Source organism: Poecile atricapillus, chromosome 11 (assembly GCF_030490865.1).
Source record: "Poecile atricapillus isolate bPoeAtr1 chromosome 11, bPoeAtr1.hap1, whole genome shotgun sequence".
Taxonomy (NCBI): Eukaryota; Metazoa; Chordata; class Aves; order Passeriformes; family Paridae; genus Poecile; species Poecile atricapillus.
This window is the reverse complement of record NC_081259.1, coordinates 18710759-18728626: the sequence shown is the minus strand read 5'-3', so window position 1 is coordinate 18728626 and position 17868 is coordinate 18710759. Positions and strand designations below refer to the sequence as shown.

At 62.4% G+C, this 17868-nt stretch overlaps 2 protein-coding genes across 2 annotated transcripts; one reads left to right on the top strand and one right to left on the bottom strand.

Moving 5' to 3' along the window:
• The first annotated feature begins 2606 nt into the window (after positions 1-2606).
• Positions 2607-6334, top strand: CCDC33 (coiled-coil domain containing 33). Its single transcript, XM_058846461.1, has 10 exons — positions 2607-2678; positions 3123-3190; positions 3273-3306; positions 4132-4321; positions 4945-5033; positions 5107-5412; positions 5599-5736; positions 5838-5921; positions 6037-6126; positions 6214-6334. Exons 1-10 carry the CDS (start codon positions 2673-2675, stop codon positions 6274-6276), a joined length of 1068 nt encoding a protein of 355 aa, XP_058702444.1. The 5' UTR covers positions 2607-2672; the 3' UTR covers positions 6277-6334.
• A 103-nt stretch (positions 6335-6437) lies between these two features.
• LOC131583118 (cholesterol side-chain cleavage enzyme, mitochondrial) lies at positions 6438-13155 on the bottom strand. The gene is made up of 9 exons (XM_058846935.1): positions 12863-13155; positions 11977-12132; positions 10472-10671; positions 9350-9553; positions 9086-9246; positions 8404-8570; positions 8213-8291; positions 7172-7363; positions 6438-6726 (listed from the first exon to the last, which is right to left on the bottom strand). The coding sequence occupies exons 1-9, from the start codon at positions 13153-13155 to the stop codon at positions 6604-6606; spliced, it is 1575 nt and encodes a 524-aa protein (XP_058702918.1). The 3' UTR covers positions 6438-6603.
• Positions 13156-17868: the final 4713 nt, after the last annotated feature.

Below are 17868 nucleotides of genomic sequence, written 5' to 3'. Positions count from 1 at the left end.
GTATTTCCCCTCCCATTTCCCCCATTTCCCCACATTTTTCCCACATTCTTCCCCATTTTCCTCACATTTCCCCCATTTTCGTTACATTTCCCCCATTTTCCCCACATTCCTCCCCATTTTCCTCACATCTCCCCTAATTTCTCCTCATTCTTGCCCCATTTTTCCCACATTTTCCCCCAATTTCCCCCTTTCTCCCACATTTTTATGCATTTTCGCCCTCATTTCCCCACATTTCCCCCCATTTTCCTCACATCTCCCCCATTTTCTCCTCATTTCTCCTACATTTTCCCCCCATTTCCCCTCTTTTTCCCAAAGTTTTCTTCATTTTCCCCCTCATTCCCCCATTTCCCCCCATTTTCCCCATATTTTCCCAAGTTTTCCCCACATTTTCCCCTCATTCCTCCCCATATTTTCCCACATTTTCCATCCCATTCCCCCACATTTTCTCCCCATTCCCCCTCCCCTATTTTTCCCTCATTATTCCCACATTTGTTCCCCATTTTCCCCCATTTTCCCATCATTTATTCCCTGTTTTCCCCTCATTCCTCTCACATTTTCCCCCATTTCTTCCCCATTTTTCCCAGATTTTCCCCACGTTTTCCTCCAGTTTCCCCTGGATTTTCCCCCCAATTTTTCCCGGATTTTTCCCATCCTTTCCCCCTAATTTTTCCCTCATTCCCCCCCCATTTCTCCAACTCCTTCCAGGGATTCCAGCCCCTGGCAGCATTCCAGAATTTCCTCCCGCCCCACAAAGACCCCTTGGATTTTATGGATGAGCTGGATAATGCCGTGGATGAGTGTCGAGCCTAATTCCTTAATTGTTGGGAAGATGGGATAAAGCGGGATTTACATATCTGAGGGAAAATGCGGATTAAAGGAGATCAGAGAGGGGAAAAAAATTCCAATTTTCCCCTTTCACAAAAGCTGGCGAGGCCGTCGGGAATTTGGGACGTCTTCATTTATCCATGGAGCTCGGATATTCCCATGGGATCGGGGTTGGGATTGGGGGGAATCGGGGGGAAAATGGGAGAGGGATGAGGGGAAAATGCGGGGAAAATCTGGGAAGAATAGTGGGAAAAATGGGGGAAAAATCCAGGAAAATGGAGGGAAAATCAGGGAAAATGGGGGGAAAATGGGGGGAAATTAGCAAAAATGTGGGAAAATGTGGGAAAATGGGGAAATGTGGGGAAAACGGGAAAAATCCGGGAAAATGAGGGGAAAATTGGGGAAAATGGGGGAAATAGTGGGAAATTTAGGGAAAATGTGGGAAAATGGGTGGAAAGTCTGGGGGAAATGAAGGAAAATGGGGGGAAAATGGGGAAAATTGTGAAAATGGGGGGAAATGGGGGGGAAAAGCAGGGAAAAATGTGGGGAAAGGATGAGGGAAATGTGGGGGAAAATGTGGGGAGAACAGGGAGGAAACGTGGGGGAAATGTGGGGAAATGCAGAAAAATGTGGGAAAAGTAGGTGGAAATATGGGAAAAATAGGAGGGAATTGGGGAAAAATGCAGAAAACTGAGGAAAAACGTGGAAAATTAGGGAGAAAACTGTGGGGAAGGGTGGGAAAAATGGAGGAAATGCAGGAAAATGGGGGAAATGAGGGAAAAATGTGGGGGAAATGTGGAAAAAATGGAGGGAGAACATGGAAAATGTGGGGAAAACGTTGCTTTTCTCCCTCTGTCCCTAAAATATTCCCGGATCCTCCCGGTTTTGGGGCATTTTGGTGGGAATTTGGGCCCCCGGTGAGGTTCTGAGGTTGATTTCCCACCCCGCCTGGAGAGGGATTGATTCCAGCTGCCAGAATCCACCGAAACCCCACGGAGCAATTTCTTAAATAAATATTAGGGAAAAAACCCTTTGGAATGAGCAAACACGGGAAGGAGCGGGAGAGGATGAAAGGATCCAGAGGCAGAGGGAGCTCCAGAGGCTCGGGAAAAGATCAGGGGAAAAAAAAAAAGGAATAAATATGAAAAAAAATGGAATTTCAAAGCTCAGCACGCGGATTCCCGGCCTTTCATCCCGGCCTCCCGCGGGAAGCGGCGCTCGGAAAGCTCCGGCTGGATTTCAGGGAAGAGATGGAGCAGAAAATGCCTCGACATTCCCAAAAATCCAAGGGAAAATCAACGCCCAAAGCGGGCTGGGATGGGGAGGGATCGGGGTGCCGCTGGAATTTATCCCTGTGGGATTTGGGGATCCCCTGGATGCCTCCGGAATCTTTCCATGTGGGTTTTGGGATCCCCTGGTTGGGCCTGGAATTTTTCCCTGCGGGTTTTGGGATCACTTGGGTGCCCCTGGGATTCCCAGGAATCCGTGTGGATTTTGGGATCACCCCTGGGAATTCCTCCGAGCGGATTTTGGGATTCTCTGGAATTCATCCATGTGGATTTCGGGATCCCCTGGGATTCCCCCGTGTGGATTTCGGGATCCCCTGGAATTCCCCCGTGTGGATTTCGGGATCCCCTGTGTTTTTTGCGAATCACAGGGGATTTGGGGAGTTCCCAGCGAGGAACAGAGCGGGATTTTGGGATGGGAGCCGCTCCCGGGAGGAGTTGCCAAGGGGAGGTTCTGTTGTGGCAACAACTCCCGGGAGCCGTGAGAGCCTCCCAGATCCCTTTTCCAGCAAAATAAAAACCCGGGAAGAGCGGCTTTTCCTCCCTCTCCAGCCCCCAGGCATGGCCGTGAGTCCCCGGGATTCCCGGGATCCCAGGGAATATTTTGGGAAGGGTTTGTCTGGGAGAACAGGAGCCTGGCAGCTCCCGGGGGCAGGGCTGGGATCGGGAATGGGACAGAGCAGAATCGGGAATGGGAATGGGGAATGGGAATGAGAATGGGAGTGGGAATGGGAATGGGAATAGGAATGGGAGTGGGAATGGGGAATGGGAATGAGAATGGGAGTGGGAGTGGGAATGGGAATAGGAATGGGATTGGGAATGGGAATGGGACAGAGCAGGGTTGGGAATGGAACAGTGGGAATGGGAATGAAACAGAGTGGGAATGGGAATGGAACAGAGCAGGGTCGGGAATGGAACAGTGGGAATGGGAATGGGACAGCCAGGATCGGGAATGGGATCCCCTCATCCCCATCCCTCCCGCTCCCGCTGCCCCGGTGCCGGCTGGGCCAGGCTGGGATGTCACCGCCAGCCCCGGATGCCGTGGATGTCGTCCTGCCGGGCCAGGAGCTGCTCCAGAGGTGCGGGAACGGCCGTGGGGGAAGGCCGGATTCCTCCTTGGAATGTCTCCCTGCTCCAGCCTTCCCGTTTCTCTCCTGGCAGCTCCCGGGAGAGCGCCGGAGACCCCCCGGAGCCGGTGAGTGACACAGGGACTCCAGGGACAGCCAGGCTTGGCTGGAGCTCGGCTCGGGAATGAAGCCATCCCTGGATTTCTCCGTTCCCAGGAGATGGGCAGGAGGGATCGGAGCCTCTGGCTGCTCCTGCCCTCCCTGTCCCAGTCCCCAGGGTCCCCTGGGGCTGTCACCCCACCCCTCAGCAATTCCCCACCCCCCCGGCATCTCCAGCCACACACGGGCCAAACAATTCCAGGAGATTCCTTTGGGAATGCTCATCCCTCTGTTGTGGGGATCCCATCCCATTCCTCTTTGGAAGAGCTGGAAAGGCCCGGAAGCTCTGAGTGTGGGGGAGATTCCCGGGTCCGACCTCACATCCCTGGGAGATTCCCACAAGGGGGAGGTTGGGGAAAAGGGGGAAAGAGGGAGATGGGGAAGGGGAAGGTGAGGAGAAGGTTTGGAAGGATGGAAGGAAGGATGGATGGATGGAATCCATGGATGGATGGATGGATGGATGATGGATGGAATCCATGGATGGATGGATGATGGATGATGGATGATGGATGGATGATGGATGATGGATAATGGATGGATGGATGGATGGATGATGGATGGATGATGGATGGAGAAGAACATGGAGAAGAGGATGGATGGTGACAAGAACCAGGGACAATCTGGACACCTCTCAGTTCCTCCATGGTGTGTCTGACCCTCATCCTGAGCCAGTCCCTGGGAGCCAAGGGTCACATCCCTGGGCTGCCCGGTGGTGCCAGGCTCTGCTCTGGAATGTCCGGCGGTGCCACCGCTCCGGAATGTCCGGTGGTGCCAGGCTCCTCTCCGGGCTCCAGGGGCTCAGCCGTTATCACCTGGCACTGCAGAGGATGGCCGGGGACCTGCTGTCCCTGCGCCGCCGCGTCGCCAGCCTGGAGGCCGAGAATGGGCACCTGCGGCACAGCCTGGCGCGGCTCCGGGAGCCGGCGGCGCTCCACCACACCCAGCCCGACAAACTGAGCCGGGAGGAGCTGCTGGAGAGACTCGGTGTGTACAGGGCATGGGCAGGGCACTGCCACCCTGCCTGGGTGACGGGGACATGTCCTTGGGCACTGCCACCCTGCCTGGGTGACGGGGACATGTCCTTGGGCACTGCCACCCTGCCTGGGTGACAGGGACAGGTTCTTGGGCACTGCCACCCTGCCTGGGTGATGGGGACATGTCCTTGGGCACTGCCACCCTGCCTGGGTGACGGGGACATGTCCTTGGGCACTGCCACCCTGCCTGGGTGATGGGGACAGGTTCTTGGGCACTGCCACCCTGCCTGGGTGATGGGGACATGTCCTTGGGCACTGCCACCCTGGGGACACCCTGGTCACTGCCGCCCTGCCTGGATGACGGGGACATGTTCTTGCAGCCACCCTGGGGATGAGCAGGGACACCGCCACCCTGCCTGGGTGACCAGGATGTGGTGTGTCACCCTGGGGACGGGCAGGGCACTGCCACCCTGCCTGGGTGACAGGGATGTCCTTGCAGCCACCCTGGGGACAGGCAGGGACACCCTGGTCACTGTCACCCTGCCTGGGTGACCGGGACATGTCCTTGCAGCCACCCTGGGGACACCCTGGTCACTGCCACCCTGCCTGGGTGACAGGGACATGTCCTTGCAGCCACGCTGGGGCGCGAGCTGGCGGTGGGCGCTGCGGAGATGCGGGGGCTGCGGGACCGGGTGCAGCGGCTGCAGAACGAGCTGATCCGGGTAGGGCTGCGGGCACCCCCGGCCCCACCGGAATTCCCAGGGGATTTTCCCAATCCCACCCACACCCCCGCAGAAAAACGACCGCGAGAAGGAGCTGGTGCTGCTCCAGCGGTGGCACCGCCAGCAGCAGGTGACACTGAGGAGGTGCCAGGACAGGGTGGCCAAGGCCAGGGCGCTGGAGCAGGCGCTGCGGCAGCAGGAGAAGGCGAGCGCGGGCTTGGGGTGGCGAGGGGGGTTTGGGGCCACCGGGAGCTCCACGGGGTCCCTGGAGTGGCGCTGGGGACACGGCGACAGCGGTGTCCCCTGCTCAGGTGATCGAGGCCATGGAGCGGCTGCTGCGGGAGAAGCCGGGCAGGAGCACGGAGACACCCGCGGGTGGGTGGCGAGGGGACAGGGACACTCAGGGATGTCCCCAGCCCTCCCTGCCATGGTCCGGGGTGGGCAGGAGACACCCGCGGGGGGGTGGGGAGGGGACAGGGACACTCAGGGATGTCCCCACCCCTCGCTGCTGTGATTCCCTGGCCCCTCATTCCCGACCCCCCGGGCCCTGTCCCTGCACGGGGAGGGACACGGGACACGTCCCGCTGTCCCCCCACGCCACCCCACAGGTGACAGGCTCGGCGGGGACGCGCTGGCGCTGCTGCCCGAGAACCGGCGGCTGCGAGGGGACCCGGCCAGAGCCCCCCGGGCCCCGGCGCTGCCGGTGAGCCCGGGGAGGGGACACGGGGCTGGCGCGGGGGACAGAGCCCTCAAACAGCAGCGGGGAGGGGCGAGATCCTGATCCCGCTGCTGCCGTGCCCGCAGGGGCGCCTGGGGGGCGAGGAGAAGCTGCGGCTGCTGGCCCGGCTGGAGGAGGCGCAAGCCCGCGGGCGAGTGTTGGAGAGGCAGGTGGGCACCATCCCCACCTGGGGGGGCTCGGGGGGCCGGGCAGCTCTGGCCCCCGTCTTTTGGGGTCACCCAGCGTGTTTTGGGGACACCCAGCGTGTTTTGGGGTCTGTCGTAGCTGGAGGAGGCGGCCAGGAGCTGGGGCCGGGAGAACCAGGAGCTGGGGACGCGCCTGCTGGAGCGGGAGCACGGCCTCCCCCCGGCCCGGGTGAGGACCCCCAGTGTCCCCCTGCCCACCCCGGAGAGGGGGCTGGATTTACTCCCCCCCTCAAAATCCTTTCCCTGTGCCCCCCAGACGCTGCCGGCCGTTCCCGTGCCCCCCCGGAGGAGACCCCAGCCCCTGCCCCCCCTGCCCTGACCCCGCAGAGATGGAGATGCCCGGGGCTGGCACAGAGGAGCTTTTCCATGGATCAGCGGCACAGGGGATGGGAGGCTAAGCAGAACATTCCAGGGGGTCAGGGGAGCTCGGGGGCACCCCCGGGGAGGCGGAGGGACCCCTCCCACCCACCCGTCCCGCTCTCCGTGGGGTGGCCCCGCTTTATCTCCCCCGTGGCGTAAGCGCAGCCTTGAGCCAAGGCAGGGACGCGGCAGCCAAGGCTGCGGCCCTGAAAGCGTCCCAGCTGTCCCCAGATGCCATCCCGGGGCCACCGAGAGCCGCCGGGACGTGGGGGCGTCACCGGGCTCCTCACGCCGGGCACTCCAGGGGCCGCAGGGTCAGCTGGATGGGCTTGTCCGGGATCAGGATGAGGTCGAACTTGGTGCCGATTTCCACAGCCCTCATGGTTTCGATCTTGAAGTTCTCCAGGATCTGGGATGGAGGAGGACAGGGCTCCGTGGGGTTTGGGGCCACTCCAGGGGGGGCGGAATCGGGGGTGACCCTCAAAGCCCTTCTGAGCCGGAGCACCCCGGGATTTCACAGGGACGGAGCACGGGAGGCATGGAGGGGACACATGGTGGGGACACACGATGGGGACACAGTGGGGACACAATGGGGACACATGGTGGGGACACACGATGGGGACACAGTGGGGACACAATGGGGACACATGGTGGGGACACACGGTGGGCACACGCGATGGGGACACGCAGTGGGGACACGCTGGGGACACATGCTGTAGGGACACGCTGGGGACACATGCTGTGGGGATACGGTGGGGACACACGCAGTGGGGACACGCTGGGGACACATGCTGTGCGGACACGCTGGGGACACATGCTGTGGGGACACGGTGGGGACATGGCGGGTCGCTCACGTGCATGAGGAAGAGCTGCATCTCCAGCTCGGCGATGCGGCGGCCCAGGCACTGCCGCGGCCCGAAGCCGAAGCCGAGCCCCTGGAAGGGTTTGGGGCCGGCGGCGAGCCAGCGCTGCGGCCAGAACTGCTCCGGCTTGGGGAACACGGCGGGGTCGCGGCCCATGGCGTAGAGCCCCACCTGCACCAGCGTCTGGGGGGAGCAACAGCCACGTGGGCCTGGGGTCAGGCCACAGCGCTGCTCCCCGTGTCCCTGTGTCCTCCTGGCCCTGTGTCCCTGTGTCCCCATGTCCCCGTGTCCCTGTGTCCCTGTGTCCCCATGTCCCATGTCCCCATGTCCCCATGTCCCTGTGTCCTCCTGGCCCTGTGTCCCTGTGTCCCCATGTCCCCGTGTCCCTGTGTCCTCCTGGCCCTGTGTCCCTGTGTCCCCATGTCCCATGTCCCCATGTCCCCATGTCCCTGTGTCCTCCTGGCCCTGTGTCCCTGTGTCCCCATGTCCCCATGTCCCTGTGTCCTCCTGGCCCTGTGTCCTGGCCCTGTGTCCCCATGTCCCCCTGTCCCTGTGTCCTTGTGTCCCCGTGTCCCTGTGTCCTCCTGGCCCTGTGTCCCCATGTCCCCATGTCCCTGTATCCCTGTGTCCCATGTTCCCATGTCTCTGTGTGTTGTTTCCCTGTGTCCTCCTGTCCCTGTGTCCCCGTGTCCCTGTGTCCCATGTCCCTGCATCCCATGTCCCTGTGTCCCTGTGTCCTCGTGTCGCTGCATCCCCACAGTGTCCTGTGTCCCCACATCCCCATGTCCCATGTCCCATGTCCCCACATCCCTGTGTCCCATGTCTTGTGTCCCCCCCCAGTGTCCCCACAGTGTCTCCCCAGTGTCCCTCCATGTCCCCGTGGTGTCCCCCCTGTGTCTTGTGTCCCCCCGGTGTCCCCACAGTGTCCCCCTGCTGTCCCCGTGGTGTTCCCCCGCTGTCCCCGCGGTGTTCCCCCGGTGTCCCCCAGGTGTCCCCGCGGTGTCCCCGCGGTGTCCCCGCGGTGTTGCTCACCCTGGCCGGGATGCGGTATTGCTGCAGGATCACCTCGTGCGTGGTGTACCTCTGCAGGGTCACGGCCACCGGGTGCAGCCTGCGCGACACACGTGCCACCCGCGGGCCTTGGGGACACTCTGGGGCACATCCTGCCCACCTGAGCGCCTCCTCCTCCTCCTCCTCCTCCTCCTCCTCCTCCTCCTCCTCACCTGAGCGTCTCCTTGATGGCAGCCTTCAGCAGCCGCGTGGATTTCAGCATCTTCTCCCTGTCACCGCCCGCCTCTCTCTTGGCTGCCAGGACCTCAGCCCGCAGCTGCTCCTGCACGCCTGGGGCCCGCGCCAGCTCCAGCAGGGCCCACTGCAGCGTCATGGACGTCTGGGGGGACAGGGACAGGCCACTGAGCTGCCAGGACCTGCTCCTGCCCGGCTCAGCCCTGACAGGACCTGCTCAGAGATGTCAGGACCTGCTCAGAGCTGCCAGGACCTGCTCAGAGCTGCCAGGACCTGCTCAGAGCTGCCAGGACCAGCTCAGAGATGCCAGGACCTGCTCAGAGCTGCCAGGACCTGCTCAGAGATGCCAGGACCTGCTCCTGCCCAGCTCAGCCCTGACAGGACCTGCTCCTGCCTGGCTCAGCCCTGCCAGGACCTGCTCAGAGCTGCCAGGACCTGCTCAGCCCTGCCAGGACCTGCTCAGAGCTGCCAGGACCTGCTCAGCCCTGTCAGGACCTGCTCAGCCCTGCCAGGACCTGCTTGGTGTTGCCCCACCACCAACCGGGACCTTCTCCCTGCCCCCCCAACACCAACCAGGACCTTCTCCCTGCCCCCCCAACACCAACCAGGACCTTCTCCCTGCCCCACGCGCCCCAGCCAGGACCTGTCCCTGGGCCGTACCGTGTCCACCCCTCCGGCCATCATCTCGGTGACGCTGGCGCGGATGTCGTCCAGGGGCAGCCGGGCGCGCAGGATCAGGTTGCCCAGGATGCCCACGTGCTCCTGGGCGCTCCTGTGCCGCAGCCGCAGCTCCCGGTACACGTTCTGGATGCACTTATCCGCTGAGGGGACACCGGGGGACACCCGGGCACGTCAGGAGGTGGCCGCGGAGGAGGAGGGACCCTCCCCGGTGGCGGCGGTGGCGGTGGCGGTGGTGGCACTGACCCTGGCAGAAGATGACATCCCAGGCCTGCACGTGCTGGCGCCAGGTGCGGGTGTTGAGGCGGCGCAGCAGCGCGGGCGGCAGGTGCAGCATGGGCGCCGTGGTGTGGAACATGCGCGACACGGCCTCGATGAAGCGCTGGGCCTCGGGCTCCACAAAGTCCTGCAGCAGCCCCAGGCGCTGCCCGTACAGCACGTGGCACACGGCTGGGGACGGGCACTGTCAGGGGACGTGGCACTGTCCTTGTCACCGTGGCCGTGGGGACTGGCCCGGGTGCTCCCAGTGACCGTCAGGGACCTGGCCCTGTCCTTGTCCCCATGGCCACGGAGACCAGCCCCAGGTGATCCTCAGGGACGTGGCATTGTCCTTGCCACCGTGGCCATGGGGACCAGCCCAGGTGCTCACAGTGACCGTCAGGGACCTGGCCCTGTCCTTGTCCCCATCCCTGTGGCCACGGGGACTACCCCGGGTGCTCCCAGTGACCGTCAGGGACCTGTCCCTGTCCCCATGGCCACGCAGACCACCCCGGGTGCTCACAGGGACCATCAGGGATCTGTCCTTGTCCTCGTCCCTGTCCCCATGGCCATGGAGACCAGCCCCAGGTGTTCCCAGTGATCCTCAGGGACCTGGCCCTGTCATTGTCCCTGTCCCCATGGCCATGGAGACCTGGTCCAGGTGGTCCCAGTGACCATCAGGGACCTGTCCCTGTCCCCAAGGCCATGGGGACCTGGTCCAGGAGCTCTCAGTGGCCATCAGGGACATGTCCCTGTCCCCAAGGCCACCTCCAGCCTTGCCATGGCCATGGGGACCTGGCTGGGCTTCCTGTTTTCTCCTGCAGGGTCGGGATTGTCCCCAGCTGGTGGCCAGTAAATGACACAAGGGGCTTTTGTCAACGGTGTCCCCGTGCTCTGGGCTCATCTGGGGAGGGGACATGCCAAATGGAGAGGGGACATCCCACCAGGGGAGGGGACATCCTTCTTCACTCTCCTTTGGGCTTTGAGGAGAAGCTGGTTGCCCAATCCCTGAGGACGGGGCTGGGGCTTTTGGGGTGTTTTTGTGCGGATTTTTAGGGTGTTTTGGGGTGGATTTTTGGGATGTTTTGGGGTGTTTTTGGGGGCACTCACACTCGAGGGCGAAGCGGAAGAGCTCCTGGCTGAAGTCGGCCGTCCAGCACTGGTGGCCGCTCTGCCGTGCCTGGGCCCGCGCACGCCGCACGAAATCCTCGCCCACGGCGCTGAGCAGGGGCACGAAGCCGGGCACGGCCTCGGGGGCCAGCACCTCCTTGTTGAGCAGCAGCCGCTCCGAGCGCCAGGCCTCGCCCGTCCTGGGGACACCGAGTGGCCCCATGGCACCCCCGGGGTCCCCGTCACCTGCCAGCTGCGCCCCGCGCCCCCGGGACTGTCCTGATGGGAGCCTGGGCTGGGGTGACACTGCCCCAGAGAGGGACAGGAGCCTGGGTTTGGGGTGTCACTGACTCCAGGGGGGACAGGAGCCCGGGTTTGGGGTGTCACTGACTCCAGGGGGGACAGGAGCCCGGGTTTGGGGTGCCACTGCCCCAGAGAGGGACAGGAGACCGGGTTTGGGGTGTCACTGACTCCAGGGGGGACAGGAGCCCGGGTTTGGGGTGCCACTGCCCCAGAGAGGGACAGGAACCCAGATTTGGGGTGTCACTGACTCGAGGGGGGGAAGGAGCCCAGATTTGGGGTGCCACTGCTTCAGAGAGGGACAGGAGCCCAGATTTGGGGTGACACTGCTTCAGAGAGGGACAGGAGCCCAGATGTGGGGTCCCAGTCCCTTGAGGAGGGACAGGAACCTGGATTTGGGGTGCCACTGACTGAAAGAGTGACAGGAACCCAGATTTGGGGTACCACAGACCCAAGGAGGGACAGGAGCCCGGGTTTGGGGTGCCACTCACTTGAGGATCTCAGATTTGGGATCCCACTGGCTCAAGGAGCCCGGATTTGGGGTGTCACTCACTTGGGGAGCTCGGATTTGGGGTGTCACTCTATGGGGAGCTCAGATTTGGGGTGTCACTCACTTGGGGAGCTCAGATTTGGGGTGTCACTCACTTGAGGAGCTCAGATTTGGGGTGTCACTCTATGGGGAGCTCAGATTTGGGGTGTCACTCACTTGGGGAGCTCAGATTTGGGGTGTCACTCACTTGAGGAGCTCAGATTTGGGGTGTCACTCTATGGGAAGCTCAGATTTGGAGTGTCACTCACTTGGGGAGGGACAGGAGCTCAGATTTGGGGTGTCACTCTATGGGGAGCTCAGATTTGGGGTGTCACTCACTTGGGGAGCTCAGATTTGGGGTGTCACTCACTTGGGGAGCTCGGATTTGGGGTGTCACTCACTTGAGGAGCTCAGATTTGGGGTGTCACTCTATGGGGAGCTCAGATTTGGGGTGTCACTCACTTGAGGAGCTCAGATTTGGGGTGTCACTCTATGGGGAGCTCAGATTTGGGGTGTCACTCACTTGAGGAGCTCAGATTTGGGGTGTCACTCTATGGGGAGCTCAGATTTGGGGTGTCACTCACTTGAGGAGCTCAGATTTGGGGTGTCACTCTATGGGGAGCTCAGATTTGGGGTGTCACTCACTTGAGGAGCTCAGATTTGGGGTGTCACTCACTTGAGGAGCACGCCGTAGGGTTTGTTGCGGAAGTCACGGTAGGCCACCCACGGGGGGACACTGAAGCGCTCGGGCAGGGTCCCCTCGGCCTGGAAGAGCGTGGCCGCGTCCCCGGGGCTGATGATGTTCACACTCTCGTAGACTCCCAGCTTCTCCCTGGGGGGGACCCCCAAATCAGCCGCCCCACGGCCCGGGGGTGTCCCCGGGGATGCGGCGGGGTCGGGGCCCGGGCGGGCACGGGGAGGGCGCGGGGAGCGAATCCCGCTCCCCTCCTGCGGGGATCAGGGCGGGATCCTCGCCAGCCCCGCGTCCCAAAATCCTGCGGTCAGCAGGCGCTGCCCCACGGCGACTGTCCCCACCGGGACTGTCCCCTTCTGCCCCACGGCGACTGTCCCCACCGGGACTGTCCCCTCCTGCCCCACGGCGACTGTCCCCACCGCGACTGTCCCCTCCTGCTCCACTGGGACTGTCCCCTCCTGAACCACAGCCCCTGTCTTCTCCTACCCTACGGGGGCTGTTCCCTTCTGCCCCACGGCGACTGTCCCCACTGGGACTGTCCCCTCCTGCCCCACGGGGGCTGTCCCCTCCCGTGTCCCCTGCCGATGTCCCCAAGCCGGGCCAGGCTCCTCCAGGAGCTCAGCCCCACCCCCTCCCCCTGCCCAGGGGTGGGGACACGGGAGGGGACACAGAAGGGACACGGGAGGGGACAATGAGGGACACGGGAGGGACACAGGAGGGACACGGGGGACACAGGAGGGACACGGGGGACACAGAAGGGACACGGGAGGGGACAGGGGTACGGGACACAGGAGGGACACGGGAGGGGACAATGAGGGACACGGGAGGGGACAAGGGAGGGGACACGGGGGGGACAGGGCCACCTCACCTGTAGATGGGCCCGAACTGTCGGAACTTGCGGGCCATGATGAGGTGCAGGTTGGTGAGGCCGCCCTCCTGCCAGAAGCGGTACAGGTTGAGCCAGCCCGCTCGCCACTCGCCCGGAACCTGGCTGAAGGGCCGGGGGGCCGAGGGGACAGCCGAGGGGACAGCCGAGGGGACAGCCGAAGGGACAGCCGAGGGGACGGCGGTGGCAGTCCCGCCGAGCCGGCGACAGCGCGCGGCTGCGGCGCGGGGACATCCCCGCAGGGCTCCGGGCTTGGCGGCGAGGAGGGCGAGCATGGGGAGGGTGGCCCGGAGGGACGGGGCGGCCTCGCTCTTATCCCGGTCCCGGAGAGATGCGACCGCCCCCCGGGACCGCCGCGGGCCCCCCCGGCCCCGCCACAGGTGACACGGTGGCCTTGGGAGAAAGGCGGGATCTGCCCCAAAAATGATAACGAGGCTCGGCTCGGGTCAGCCTTGGGGGCTCCCAGCCAGGGTCACCCCCGGCCGGGACGGCCTTGGGGACGCGGTGCCGCTGCTGGGGGTGCCCGGGGGGGGCAGGTCCGGCATTCCCGGGCTCCATCCCAAATCCCGGACACCCCCCGCCAGCACGGAAAGGCTTTTGGGGTGTCCCGAGCCGGGGACGAAGCTGCGGCCCCCGAGGGTGGTGGCACACGAGGTCCCCTGTCCCCGGGGGCGACAGCGGGGGAGGGGGACACGGGGAGGGGGACACGGGGAGGGGGACACGGGGAGGGGGACACGGGTCTCTCTGGGGTGTCCCCGGCACGGGGATGAGCCGAGAATGGCGAGCGGGGCTGGCGGAGGATGCGACATTCGCGACGGGCACCGGGGGGCGCGCGGGGCCCGCCAGAGCCACCGCACGGGGACAGCAGCGGCCCCCGGAGCCTGGAGCCTGTCCCCTCCTGTCCCGCGGCCTCTGTCCCCTCGTCTCCCATGGTCCCTGCCCCCTGCCAGGGCCCAGGGGCTGTCCCTGCTGTCCCTGTCCCTGCTGTCCCTGTCCCCTGTCCCTGCTGTCCCTGTCCCTGCTGTCCCAGACCTCGGGGACAGGGTGGTGGCACAGTGCCACCCCCTCCTTCCCCCCTGCGCTGTCACCGTCCTGGGTGGGACCCGCCACCTCCCCTCCAGCCACGGACACAGGGTCAGGTCCCAGGGGACACCGAGGGACACTGAGGGACACCGAGGGACACCGGGGGACACCGAGGGACAACAGGGGACACCGAGGGACACCGAGGGACAGTGAGGGACACCGGGGGACACCGAGGGACACCAGGGGACACCGAGGGGCACGCGGCTCCGTGCTGAGCCATTGTCCCCACCCGCGACGCGACAGCCCCAGCGCTGTGTCACCTCCGCACCTCTTCCCGAGGCGTGGGGACACCCCAGCCCCCCGTGTGTGTCCCCTGCTGTCCCCAGGGCTGTCACACGGCGTCCCCCGCCCACAGCGACACTTTGTCCCCAGGCGCGGTGACAAACGGGGCCGAGTGGAGCAGAGCCACGTCACCTCTTGTCCCTGGTGCCACCTCTTGTCCCCGGTGCCATCTCCTGTCCCCGGTGCCATCTCCGGTCCCCAGTGCCACCTCTTGTCACCCTCGTGGCCTCGTCCCCCGTGCCACCTGCCCGGTCCCTCCCAGCGCTTTTGCTCTCGGGGTTTTTTTGTCACCCCTGGAGCGAGCGGGTGACACCAGGGCCACCCCTCCCCCGGCAGGAGGAGGTTTGGGGTTTGGGGCAGGGAAGGGTTTGGGGCAGGGTTTGGGGTGAGCAGCTCGTCCTTTATGGGGCCTCTGCCCCCATGAGCCCGTGGTGTGGGGCCGGGGCTGTGGGGCCGGGGCTGGGGACAATGAGGGGACGGTGTCACCTCCCCGCGGTGCCCGAGCCCGCCCGGGAAAGGGGCCCGGAGCTGCTGCTTCACATCCTGACCCTGAAACTCCCTGCCCCATAGGGACCCTCCTGCCCCACAGAGACCCCTCCCTGCCCCATAGGGACCTCCCTGCCCCATAGGGACCCTCCTGCACCATAGAAAACCCTAGAAGGAGCCTCCTGCCCCATAGAGACCCCCCTGACCTATAGACCCCACAGATATCCCTATAGGAACCTCTGGAGGGAGTCCCCTGCCCCATAGAAAACCCTAGAAGGACCTCTCTGCCCCATAGGACCCACCCTACCCCATAGAGACCCCCATGTCCTATAGACCCCACAAATCCCCCTGCTCTATAGGGACCCACAGAGGGACCCTCCTGCCCCACAGAGACCCCTCCTCTGCCCCATAGGGACCCTCCTGCCCCACAGAGACCCCTCCCCTGCCCCATAGGGACCCTCCTGCCCCACAGAGACCCTCCCCTGCCCCATAGGGACCCTCCTGCCCCACAGACACCTCTTCCATGCCGGGCTCTTCCCCCGCCCCCTCCATTCCTGATCCATTCCCGGTGAGTTTTCCACAGGCTGGGAAAATCCCAGCGGTGAAACCCAGGCCGGGAAGGTGACTCAAGGAGGGGCTGGAAACTCATTTTCATCATAACTGTGTTGAAAACGAGAGCGAGCCTCATTTTCCCGAGGGTTTTCCCGCGGGAGAGGAAGGGGTGACCCGGCACAGGTTCGTCACCCCCCGCTGGAATTTGGGGATGCTCCAGATGCTGAGGGCGGATCCAGGATCGACTCTGATGTGAAACTGGAACCTGGCTTTTATTCACCTCCTTGGTTAAACTGAGTTTTCTTTCGCTCGTTGTTTATTATTATTATTATTATTATTATTATTATTATTATTATTATTATTATTATTATTATTATTATTATTATTATTATTATTATTATTATCATTATTATTATTATTATTATTAAGAAGAAGAAGAAGAAGAAGAAGAAGAAGAAGAAGAAGAAGAAGAAGATAATAATAATAATATTACTGTTACTGTTACTGTTACTATTATTACTATTATTACTATCATTATTATTGTTGTTGTTGTTATTATTTTATTTTATTTATTTTATTTCATTTAATATTATTTTATTATTTTATTTTATCTTATGTTATCTTATCTTATTTCATTTTTAATTTAATTTAATTTAATTTAATTTAATTTAATTTAATTTCATTTCATTTCATTTCATTTCATTTCATTTCATTTCATTTCATTTCATTTCATTTCTCAGACTTGAAAGCTGCCAGCCTTTAGCGGGTTTTTGGGTCTGTCCCACGGGGATCTGGGGTTGGGAATCCACGGCTGGAAAAGGCAAATTGTGAGGAGGGGGAGGAGGAGGAGAATTCCTCCTGGGATTATCCCGAATTTAAATCTCCCCGGGCTCTCATCTCCCTTTTCCCACCTGGATCCCTCCCTGTCCCAGCCCGGGGCAGCCTAGGGACAGAACCTGGGACAAATCCCGGGATCCTCGGGAAAATCGGAATCGGCAGCAGAGAATCCCTAAAAACAGAGCTCCCCCATCCCCCCAGGGAAAACCCATCCGACACGGGGAGCTGGGAGCCGGGAACGAGCCGGGAGCGAGCCGGGAACGAGCCGGGAACAAGCTGGGAACGAGCCGGGAACGAGCCGGGAATGAGCCGGGAATGAGCCGGGAATGAGCCGGGAACGAGCCGGGAACGAGCTGGGAGCGAGCCGGGAACGAGCTGGGAGTGAGCTGGGAACGAGCTGGGAACGAGCCGGGAACGAGCAGGGAACGAGCCAGGAGTGAGCTGGGAACGAGCAGGGAACGAGCCGGGAACGAGCTGGGAGCGAGCCGGGAACGAGCTGGGAGTGAGCTGGGAACGAGCTGGGAACGAGCCGGGAACGAGCAGGGAACGAGCCGGGAGTGAGCTGGGAACGAGCTGGGAACGAGCCGGGAACGAGCAGGGAACGAGCCGGGAGTGAGCTGGGAACGAGCAGGGAACGAGCCGGGAACGAGCTGGGAGCGAGCCGGGAACGAGCTGGGAGTGAGCTGGGAACGAGCTGGGAACGAGCTGGGAACGAGCCGGGAACGAGCTGGGAACGAGCAGGGAACGAGCCGGGAACGAGCCGGGAACGAGCCGGGAACGAGCCGGGAATGAGCTGGGAACGAGCAGGGAACGAGCCGGGAACGAGCTGGGAACGAGCCGGGAGTGAGTCGGGAACGAGCAGGGAACGAGCTGGGAACGAGCCGGGAACGAGCTGGGAATGAGCCGGGAATGAGCTGGGAACGAGCCGGGAATGAGCCGGGAATGAGCAGGGAGTGAGCCGGGAACGAGCCGGGAATGAGCTGGGAACGAGCAGGGAACGAGCAGGGAACGAGCCGGGAACGAGCCGGGAATGAGCCGGGAACGAGCCGGGAATGAGCAGGGAATGAGCCGGGAACGAGCTGGGAATGAGCCGGGAACGAGCCGGGGCTTCAGGAACCCCATCCCAGGCTCTTGGAATCCCTGGATGGAGCCACGGATGGATTTGATGGGAAGGCGAGGCCGGGATACGGCAGCTCCTGTCCATCCCTGCAATCCTGGCTCTGCTGAATCCAGGGGGATCCCGGTGCCAGCGGCCCCTCCCGGGATGGCTCCGCACCCCAATCCCAGCGGGAAAAGATTCCCGGAGTGCTCCCACATCCCGTCCGTGGGGTACAGGATGGTCCCGCATGGCAAATCCTCCTCCTGGAGCAGCGCCCAGGCTGGAATACCCCCAAAAACGCCGCTGGGGGAGAAAAAAAACCCAAACCCCAAAAGCTCCTGGTGGATTTTGTTTGAGGTTGCTCCGCCTGTGCCGGGAAAAGCTGCTGGAATAGGTGGTGCTGGGAATACCCGAGATTCCCGGGAGAGCTCAGATCCCAAAATAACCCCTGGGACAAACGAGGTGCGGTGACATCGCGGCTCCCCCTCGGGCAACCCCAAAAATCCACACTCAATCCCAAGGCTCCCGGATTTTCGGATTTGAGGAGCGGGCGGGGACTGGGAGAAGTGTCCCGGGATAAACGGGACCCGCAGGGCTCGGGCTCCGCTGCTTTTCTCGGGGAATTCAGGAAAAATCTGCGGTGGCGAGG

Bases quoted from the DNA above. Each gene is read 5' to 3' on its own strand.
- LOC131583118 (XM_058846935.1), bottom strand. From the start codon at position 13,155: ATGCTCGCCCTCCTCGCCGCCAAGCCCGGAGCCCTGCGGGGATGTCCC. The intron at 10,672-11,976 runs GTGAGTGACACC...CGGTGTCCCCAG, and splicing joins CCCTACGGCGTGCTCCTCAA to GACGGGCGAGGCCTGGCGCT. The intron at 7,364-8,212 runs GTGAGCAACACC...TGCTCCCCCCAG, and splicing joins AATACCGCATCCCGGCCAGG to ACGCTGGTGCAGGTGGGGCT.
- CCDC33 (XM_058846461.1), top strand. The intron at 5,034-5,106 runs GTAGGGCTGCGG...ACACCCCCGCAG, and splicing joins TGCAGAACGAGCTGATCCGG to AAAAACGACCGCGAGAAGGA. The intron at 6,127-6,213 runs GTGAGGACCCCC...TGTGCCCCCCAG, and splicing joins ACGGCCTCCCCCCGGCCCGG to ACGCTGCCGGCCGTTCCCGT.